Below are 10656 nucleotides of genomic sequence, written 5' to 3'. Positions count from 1 at the left end.
CATTTAGCACAGAAATTCCAAACTGCATGCCTGTCCTATCACAGGTAGCCAAAGGCTGTCAGTAACCACAGCCTAGCAGTAGTTCTGCAGCTCAAAGAGGAGCAGCGTCCAGAACTGTCATGGGGAGAGAGAAGGAAGAGGGAAAAAGGGGCACAAGGCCTAACGAGTTCTGGAGAAAGTTTAATTTTGCTTCTGTCACTTGCAAGCAATCAGGGACATGCACTCAAATTGAAAGTACGACACACACCCCCTCAATACAGCATCGCGCATGCGCAGTCGCGGCAGTGCCGGAGGCGGAAGTGACGCCGCAAAGGAGCGGCGGATGTGATGGCGGATGTGATGGCGGCGGGGGAGGTGGGTGCTTCGTGCCGCGGTGTCAGCGGGACTCCGCGCTCAGGGGCTGTGGTGAATCGAGCAGTCGGAGCTTATTGTCTTCCCATCTCGCCAAGGGCTTGTCGCCAGCCGTGAGGGAAAGCCGTGTGCAGCGGTTCTGTCGCAGCCACACCGGCCCGGGCCTGTTCGTGGGGAGGTGGTGAAGTCGTGCGGCTGGCAGTCGGAGCGGGCTGTGCGTGCCGAGGGAGCGCGGGGTGCTAACGGTGTTTGTGCTCAGGGCCTGGCCTGCTGTGTGCTTCGGGGCTGATGGAAGAAGAGGGTGAGCGGGAACCCGGCCCCGGGGGCTGCCGTGCTGGGAGGGGATGCTGAGCCCTCCCTGCCGCCTCAGCGTCCTCATTCACAGCGTCCTCATTCACAAAGCTTGTGCCTCCCTGAAGGTGAACTAAGCCACGTCCTTCCCTGAGAAACTCCTTCTAAAGGCTCTGAACAGTACCAGCACCGAGGTTGCCGTGGTAAGTCGTTCCCGTGTTAAAGCCTGTTAGTTGTTAGGGCACTGTGTCCTGCTTCAAAGCTGAACTGTCAAACTGAAGCCTGCAGTGGTTCACAGCAGTGCTTTTACTGGCAGGTTTCCTGGTCTGATTCTCAAACACCTGATCTGTTTTTTCTTGTCTGGTGAGAAGCTTTGTATTGTGATTTTTCTCCAGTAGCTGTCCTTTGACTTTTCCCTCGTATTTTCTTATCTTATGAAAAGGTAAAAGGTTATATGTCAAGTGGGCGTGCTTTTCTAGCTGTACTCTTACAACAGCAAATATGGAAACAAAACCAATTTCCTGATTAGTTTTGACACATCTTTTTGTCTGTGTTCAGCTTGACTGTTTTTTTCATACTGTTCCACAGAAAACTTATGTTAGGCTGTTTAAAATACTCACTAAATACTAATGGTTTGCTTTTTATGCTTGAAGTCTTATACTATTTTGAATGTTTGTACTTTTGGTTTAGGGCATTTTCTGTCGTGTATGATTTTGTTATTTTGTCCTCTGGAGCATGACCGTTCATGCAAGGCTCAGTTCACTCTGGTGAAGAGAACAGTAGTTACAGACTTTTTTTTTCTTGATATAAGCATTTTCTAGGAGTGCATCATACTGTAGACTTTAAGATGTTTTTGCCACTCTTCCTTTTGATTGTAGAAATAGCGTGGAGAGAGAAACCTTTGGGTGGAGGATGCCTCACAGAAAGGTGAACTACCAGGTGTTTTGAAATAACAATTTCACATGAAGATATGTACTTGTTTTGCTCCTGTTTGGGCACTATCTCCGTGAGGAACTTTGTGTGTGAATATTGTTATGGTGATGTGATTCTTACTTTTCTTCGTTTCTTTTGAACAGATAATGCCAACAGAAAACAGCCACCTACCAGACAGTATTCAAGAACAAGACCCCATTACTACTGTAAGCAGTATTTGCCCCCATAATGCTGAAGAATCAGGAACTGAACAAGACAATGGCATTTGTAACAGTGACCAGGGTAATCATTTTGGAGTTCACAGCTCTGACAGCAAGCCATCCACTTCTGTGGCAGTTCCCATGGAGGTACCCAGAAGAGGACAACCCCTTCTGCATATCAACAGGCAGCAGATTCAGTCCGTTTCATATAGTGCACAGGCTGCTGAGCTCAAAGGTTTAGGAGTCGATGTGTATGACCAGGATGTGTTGGAGCAAGGAGTTCTCCAGCAAGTAGATAATGCAATTAATGAAGCTAACAAAGCAACAAAAATAGCTGATGCTGAAAAAGAGTATCAGTCAGTGCTGGATGACTTAAGGTAAGTTTTCTGTCCTTGATGTTGTCTTCTGTTACTAGCAATCAAATTATGCTCAATGTCTCATGTTTTTAAAAGCTGAAAGATTAAAGCATTTCACTATCAGAATAATGAAGCATTGCTCTTATTTGACCTGTGTAGTCATGCATCATAGCTTTAGAGACCTAAGATACAGAGCGCATCTCCTTTTTTTCTACTTTGTTGCCCACCTTACTGCAATGCTTGTTTGTTTCCTGGGCCGTGAATAACTGCATTATACTTTGTTATTCACAGTTACCACAGAAGTATCACTTCTTCAATCCTGCATGCTTCATGTGGTTACCTACTTCTACCTCGTTTCAGTAGCTTGTTACAGTTATTTTCTGTAACTTGTGTGGCTCCATATTGTCAGGGTACTACAACCAGAGCAACCTTTGTTCTGGTTTGTAAAAAGTCCTCGAGAATGCTTTTAAATAATCAAATGCTTAATGTGATATGTTGATAGTAGAAGACTCTGAGTGATAAGGGCTACATGTCATTGAGTTTTGATCTTTGAACTTCCTGTTTCTAATCTCATTGTAGAATTATTGTGTGATATTGTAGAATTACTGTGTTGTTATTGTGAGTTATTTACGTGTGCATCTCTTTCACTGAGCTGTGTTAGTGTTCTCTTCTAGTCTTCAAGAGTAGTGTATACCTCCATTGTCTGTTTGAACTCTTATGGAGTGCATAGAACTAAGCACGTGCATTAATTTTCCAGTTTGGCCGTGGAGATGTAAAACAACTAAGTATGTGTGTAAAACTGGCGCTTGATTTGAGATGTTATGTAGCAGAAGGAAATAATGATTAGACGGTCATTGAGAAGATGAGCATATTTGCAATTTGATTTATCCAGATATTGAAAGAGTGATGCACAGCCCTATCAGTTGACTGATATTTTCTGTAAGAAGTATCCCAATGTTTTTTCTTACCCCCGTATTTTCATCTTCCTGCTTACAGTTTTAAAATTAGATTTACATGAAGGGATACGAATGGTTTGTGTAGATCTGCAGAAACTTACCTGTATAGAAGGGTCTGTCCAAGTCTGAAAGTTGACTTTGAGAAAATAAGTAGAGATACACATGACTTGTTGAAAGTGCAAAAGTGCAAATGTGAGTAGAGTGTGATAGTTGATGGTTCTGTAACACTGAATGCATAACTGTAGGTAAGCCTAGGTGAGAAATGTTTTTGAGAAGTTTGTATGGAGTTCATAGCAGAAGCTGCATGGTAGGATAACATCTGCACAAGTTTAAGTAGGAAAAGGAGAAGAAAAAATGATTGAAGTTAATTCTTTCAGTCCTGTTAAATAAAGCATTGTGGAAGAAGACAGTAGCAGCATGTAAGAGACCCCAGGGCCAAGGAAGCAAGGACCAATAGATCAGAGACCTGCAAGAGTGTAGTACAGTTTAAAGCAAGAAAAAAGACTGAGAAAGGGGTTGGGATGGTTCAGAAAGGTTTATCGGGAGTGAAGGATTGAATGTGTGAAGATAGCATTGATAGCTGGCAGATCACATCAAGGGGAACAGTGGTAGAGTCCAGACTAGAGCCGAGGAGTTCTAAATGATCAACAATTTCCTCCCTAAGAATTAAATGTACAGTGCTCTTCTTTGCATATAAGGGGAATAATAGTTACTTTGTAGGCAAGAAGAGCTTTCTGGGGCGTTTTCATAGAGCTTTGAGATGCTAATTTGTATATCCTTATGAAATATTCTGCTATTTAAATCAAGAAACAGATAAATTGCTTTTGATAGTGATGCAGTGCCTCCTTGCAAACAAATGCAATAGTGAAAACAAATGATATCAGTTTATAACTATTTTATGTAGAAATGAGAAAAATGGTAGTGCATAAGTAAGGAAATGTTAATGTACATATGCTGTTAATTCTTTCAGATAGTTTGATTTCCTGAAACTATATTTATACCTCGTAATCTAAATAAGCATCTGTATATAATGACATCAAACAGTGTACAGTTTTACGAAGTGAAAACAAAGAGTTTCTCGTTTAGATTATTGTATGGTATCATAGAATCGTGTAGATTGGAAGATACCTGCAAGATCATCAAATTCAGCCATCAACCTGAGCTATAAAGCCCCATCACAAAACTGTGTCCCTCAGTGCCACCTTCACGATGTCAGAACAGCACACAGAGTGAAAAGAGTGAGCTCCAGATCCAACTCCTGAATCCCAAAATCTGTTTAATAGAAAGTCTTCCCATTGAAGACATATCAGATATTGAACTGATAAGAACTGTTACAATGCTTGATCTTAGCTAGTTCTGTGCTGCTTCTATCTCTGACGCTTGTCACTGTAGCCTGTTTTGTTTTGCTTTGTTTTTAATTGTATTCTGTTTATCTTTAGTAGCAAAATCAACCACTTCATTCCGTTATTGTGATCATCAGGCTTGTGGCTTCTGAGTACTAAATAACAGTATTTTGTTTAGTGTCATTTCCTTTGACATTTTAATATTAGTAGAACTTTGTTTACAAATATTAATGTTTACATTTTTTAAATCTTCAATGTTTCTAATGATGTTTAGTCATAAAGTGCTTATTTAATTGTAGTCCTTTTTAAATCTTACCTTAAACACTGTGGAATTTTTAAATTGTCTGAATTGAAAATGTTCTAATTTTCTTTACTGCAACTGAATAGTACATTGCAATCTTCTTGTTTTTCAGATCATGTACAACATCTCTGAAACAAATAGATAAAATTATTGAGCAACTTTCACCTCAGGCTGCCAACAACAAAGATATAAACAGAAAACTAGATTCTGTAAAACGGCAAAAATACAACAAGGTGATTAGATTACTTTAATTTCCTGCTCACAGTACTTGGCTTGTGCTTTGGCTTAAGGTCTGGATTATGTGATGTAATTGTTGCTTAATTGTATAGAGCAGAATCAGTCTAAAATTGCTGTCTTTCCCTTTTAAAATGGTTTAATTTTCTACCAAAAAAAAGTAAATAACTAAAGATGTGAAGGGGGTGGAGGGGTTGATGTTGGCTTTTTGTTAGCATGTTTATTTGGGGGTGGACCGTGTTGATTCTTTAATTTTAGACAAAGCTGTAAAACTTGCTTGGAAGACTGATTTGCATGAAATTAATTAAATCCTTCCTAGTAGTATTTCAAGAAATGGTAAAGCATTTTTAGAGCATGATTTGAGAGTTGGTCTAAATCTCAGCTCTCACGGCCTTCATTTCCCATGTTCCTTTTTCTGGCTGCTCTTTCACTCCATCTTTCTTGTAGTAACGTGCATCATTGCCTTTTGTGAGCTGTTGTAACTTGCTGGTGTGACAAAAGCTGCTCCATTTTTTTCCTGCTGTAGTTTTTAGCTAAAGGAGCTGTAGAGCAATCTAGCAGGCATCAGTGTAACGTAAGCCATAGACCTGTACATCTGTGAATGGGAAGGAGAAGGGAGAAAAGCAAAACTTCTGGTTAGGAATGTAGTTCTTAGATCTTCTCACTGTCTCATGGAAATGCACCTAATAGTTTCTGTAATGATTGCCCAACTCAAAAACTTCCTCTCTGCACTTCTCTCCAGTCTTGGGCTTTTTGCCACTGACCCCATTCACTTGTTTCTTTTTAGTTATTCTTCTGATCGTTTCAGCAACTGGGATAATGTTGTATTCACAGATTGGCCAACTGAGAGGGAGTGGGAGCAAACTGAATAGTGGCCCTGGTCTAGCAACTTACTATTAGGAATAAGTAGCTGGAAGTATGGGAAGATATATGATTATCATACTTAAATCTGAAGTGTCCTCAAGGAACTTTATGCTACGTTTTCCTGATATCACGTTACTTGAAATCATGGAAGTTAGTAGCAGATGAAGTTCATAACTCATTGGAAATCTGTTGTTAGCCATCTCTAATGGCCTTTGAAGTGTAAAAATCAATATCTGTATGAAAACTCTAATCTGTAAAAGTGATCTCAATATGCTCAAGATTCTGGTTAAGTCCCAGTGTATTTGAAGGCAGATGCTCTATATGAAGTTCATCTTGAACTGCATATGGAGAATTGCCTTTTAGTACTTTTCTGTTTGTCCTACTTAAAAAGAAAAAAAAGTCTGAATTGTTTCATTATTCAGATAAATGTGAAATTACTAACTGTTAGAGCTGTTTCCTTAGAGCTGTCACACAGGTAGTGTTTTGTAGTGTAAATTCTTCAGTAGCAAGGATAATGTTGGGTACAAAGGAGGTAATACATTGTAATGTACACAAATACACTATGCTTTGTGATTGAAAGGTGCTACATAAGGACTCGGGCAGGCAAGAGCACCTCCCTTCACACACACACAAAAAGTTGATTGCATTGTAAACTTCATTTTTATTTTTTACTAAACTATGTGCCTCTATAGATGGGAAAATACTTTGAAAAAGTAAAGTTACACATGAGAAAAGTTGCACTGCCTATGTGTTAGTTTTACTGTTTGGAATTTCTTGTTTCATAAATGAATATAGCAACACCAAGGGAATTGCAACATTACTGGTAAACACACAGTTGAGGACATTACAGTCAAATAAAAGGGGCAGCAGAAGAGTTAGATGTGAATCACTTTCATTGCAGTAATGAACTACACTTGTTATAATGTCTGTAGTGTCGAATTTTTTCACTTATTTTTCAAAAGCATTTTACTTTGTAGTTTTTGCTGTTAAAGTAGCTGCAACCATTCCTGAATTAGTTATGTACAAACATATATTAAGATGTCTGACTTGTGTTTTTTTGTTCCTTTCCAAGCAAACATTCCAAAACTTTTGGGTGATAAATAAATCCTAATGAATATTACACTTGGTTTTAATAGTTTATTTGCCAGTAATTCAGTCTTGCAAATCATGGACTTTTTTTTTAATATTCTTCACATATCTCACTAGTCCAAGGGCTGTTTTTGCTTGTATCAGCATAGTTATAAAATGACCTTGAAAAATGGACATGAAAATGCATAATTAGCATGTGAAATGTGTGTATAAATAGTAATGTCTTACAGTGTATTTTAAGATGATTGTACACATTTATGCATATTTTGTGAGTTATTAAGCTACAGACACTTTGTGACAGTTTTGTGCTTTTTTTTATTAAATGGGATACTTTGAACATTTGAGTATGACTTTCTGGTAGAAAATACTGTAAGTGTTATAGCTTAAATACTTTTAAAAGATAGCAGGATTCTGAAGTAGCTTGAAATTTTAATAATGTACCTAATTGTCATTCAAGGAGCAACAGCTGAAGAAGATCAAAGCAAAACAGAAACGTCTCCAAGCAGTTCTTGGGGGAACTGAGATTCTTGATAAAGTAAATGAAATTGAATTTGAGGATGATGAAGGTATGTATGGGAGAAGGCTGAAACTTCTGCTCTACTTTGACGTACTGCCTTTTGTTGTTTGAAAGTAATTTGCAAGATCGTTGCCAATAAGGAAATACATTTCAGTGGTTTGTTTTCAAAGAGAGTGTTAAGAACATTCATTTTCTGCACCTGCAGAATTGCAAATCTTGGCATATTCATGTGGGAAGTTTTAAGAAATGGATGTTAATCCTTGTTCAGCTCAGTAGGGATGACTGATGCACATTAGAGTATTGGGCTTAATAAATTGGAAATCTTAACATTTTTTCACAGCTAATTTGATAATGATGACTAACATCGTGATTGAATTACATTTTATATGCTGGATGCTATCAGTCAGCATTAACAAAATTGTTTTTTTCTTATTGTTGAGAATTATAGTTAGAAATGTAAGAGGGGAATACTTTATCAGGCTATACTATGTTAAAACAAAAAAAAAAAAGATTAGGAAAAAAACAGCTTCCAGAGCAGTATGCTTGTCCTCTTTGTTTCTTATGCAAATATTTCACTGTTTTCTTTCTCACTGCTCTCTACAAGCTGAGATTGGATTTTATAACTCCAGCTTAACTGTATTTCACTCACCATCATTATGTGTGGTATCCAGATGGGCAGGGTTGGACCTGTACAATGCCTTCCTCTGCACTGATTCCTTACCCCTCATTGTGCTATATCCTTATGCCTTGTGTTCATTGCAGATCTGGATTCTGAATCTTAAAAGGCATATGTTCCTCTCCTGTGTCAAGAAACTTTAGTGAGAGTGAAAATTTTAGTAAACTTTTCTTAGCAGGAAATCATCTTAAGCCTTTTTTCTTCTAATGAGTTCATGCAGGAAATCTCTGGCACCTAGTGTGATGAAATGTGGCTAGAAAGTGTATGGAACCCAAGACAGAAGAAATGAAGTTGAACAGTTCCTATGGTTTGAGGAACTAATGGGCTGAAAAGGGAGTTGTTTCAAGCCAGATGCATTATCTTTACATATTAAACATACTTTAGTGATAAATACAATGCTTTAAATAGCATATATAGTAGCATACCATGCTGGCAATTCTGTTGTAGCTACTGTGAAATTTTGGACCTTAGTAATAGATTCTAGATTGGCATTTCCCTTCGGCTTCTTAAATTCAAGAAATCCCCCCCTCCTTGCTTTCAGATGACAATTAACACAGTTAACACAAATATAAGCTTAGTAACTGTGTATGCAGTTTAGCTGTAAGTGCTTATCGATGACAATATGCTGTGTGGTCAATCTGACTTTTAAAATCATAATCCTAGTGGCATTGTAGTATTGGAGGGTTTGGGGGTTTTTTTAGCTTATGGGAAGACAGTCTTTTGTCTTTCTCCTGGTATCCTTAATGGAAACTTCAGATTTCAAGCTTTTAAGAAAATCTGAACAATCAGTAATAGAAATAGAAGTGGGCGTTGTTACTGTTTATGGGAATTCTATGCTTTGTTGTAGTGAATATGATGACATGTTGAACTGAAAGTATAAGTAACATATTAGAGTTCATGTGATGTTAAGGATTATTCTTCTATGATAGTTCTTTCTGCTGCCGTGTGTTATTCCAGAAGTATTAGCATTCTAAGAGCATGCATAATGTTTCCTATATGAAATTTTAGAAGTAATTTGAATTTTTAAAAAGAAAAGTCTGTTTTGACCTTTTTTGTTGGTTTCTGCCTTTTTTGACCTTTTCATATTGTGTAATGTTAGTTTGGAGTTGTTTTTAAGCTTTAAATCTATTTGGTTTTTAACCACAATTTTGTTCCTGTATTGGAGTCATTCAGAATGTGTGGAAGGCATTGTGGTTATTCTGTTTTTTTGTTGCAGAGCCTGGTCCATCATCTCTTGGCAGTATGCTTATGCCTGTTCAGGAAACAGAGTGGGAAGAGCTTATTCGTACAGGCCAGATGACCCCGTTTGGAACTAAAATACCTCAGAAGCCAGAGAGGAAAACACGGCGACTAATGCTAAATGAAGCATCTGATTTTGAAAAGTATTTAGCAGACCAGGCTAAGCTGTCATCTGAGAGAAAGAAGTTATCCCTTCACAAAAGAGCGAAGAAGAAAGCACAAGCCAAAAATGTTCAGTGCGTAGCTCCCACATCTGCTACAAAGGAAAGAAGAGGTAAAGTTCTGTCAAAAACAGATAAACGTTTAAAAAAACACTTGAAGAAACTTCAGAAGCATGCCCTTCAGGTTCATTCAAAAGCAGGTATTCTAAAAGAAAAAAAAAATCTTGAGACTACAAAGCTCAAGCCTGGACAGGAAGACGATAGTGGAGAATCTGAGTATGTACCTGATGAGGAACAACTTGAGCCAGCAGCAGTTGAAGAGGAGGAAGAACAGGCATCTTCACATGCTGAAAATGATTCTGATTATGAACTCAGGAATTTGTCAAGGAAGGGAAAAAACTTGGTGAGGCGGGATTCTAAAGATGCTGAAAACGACGCTGACTACTTTCCAAGCTCTGAGGAGGAAGAACATACAGTAGGGAAGCGCAAAGTAAAAAGATGGAGAGATGATGGAGATGAAGACTATTATAAACAGAGGCTAAGGTTAGTCCCAGACATTTTAGTAGCAACATTACCAAATGATACTGCACGTGTAAAAGACAAAATCTGTAATACACGACTAGGAATAATGGGAAGGAGACGGTCAGAATGATCATAGCCTTTCTAAGGGAATCAGGCATACCTCTTAATTATTAGGACTTTGCTATTTAATTTTTCTGATCATTTGAAGATCATTCAAAAGTAAGTTATTTCAGTTTTGGATTTGTTTGTTATTTACAGTACTGTGAATGTGCCAACAGTAATGTATAGAAATGTATTATGTATTACTTGGCAGCATTACTGTTTTCTTAAGCTGTTTACTTTTGTCTACAGATCCTCATACCTACCTTTCAATTATATATGACGTTTTCTGTTTGATAGGCAAAATTACAGAACAGACAGACTCCCTCTTCAGAAGGAAGTCACTTCCTCACTGTGAGAGGTATCTTTGGTTTGGCTTGGGATGAGATGCTTGGGTTTTGGCTTTAGTTAGTGACTAGTCAGGAAGAAATTACTTGAACAAATGTATATGTACTGTTTTTGTATAAATCATTAGATGAAATCTCAGGCAAATATATTAATTTGAACATCACTATAAAGTGGAC

General features: G+C 38.0%; 1 protein-coding gene and 1 pseudogene across 3 annotated transcripts in view; one reads left to right on the top strand and one right to left on the bottom strand.

Moving 5' to 3' along the window:
- The first annotated feature begins 255 nt into the window (after positions 1 to 255).
- Positions 256 to 10656, top strand: part of ERCC6 (ERCC excision repair 6, chromatin remodeling factor) — a 47252-nt gene continuing 36851 nt past the window's right edge. Inside the window, exons 1-6 of one of the 3 annotated variants that reach the window (XM_085229092.1) lie at positions 256 to 354; positions 611 to 845; positions 1719 to 2152; positions 4844 to 4964; positions 7376 to 7484; positions 9328 to 10054. In XM_085229092.1, coding sequence (XP_085085218.1) covers positions 1722 to 2152; positions 4844 to 4964; positions 7376 to 7484; positions 9328 to 10054 — 1388 coding nt within the window. In that variant the 5' untranslated portion in view covers positions 256 to 354; positions 611 to 845; positions 1719 to 1721. The other 2 variants (XM_085229090.1, XM_085229091.1) reach the window with 2 other exon arrangements.
- LOC116216914 (U2 spliceosomal RNA) lies at positions 4276 to 4441 on the bottom strand (annotated as a pseudogene).

Source organism: Meleagris gallopavo, chromosome 8 (assembly GCF_905368555.1).
Source record: "Meleagris gallopavo chromosome 8, MGAL_WU_HG_1.1, whole genome shotgun sequence".
NCBI classification, from domain to species: Eukaryota; Metazoa; Chordata; class Aves; order Galliformes; family Phasianidae; genus Meleagris; species Meleagris gallopavo.
This window is presented reverse-complemented; position numbering and strand designations above follow the sequence as displayed.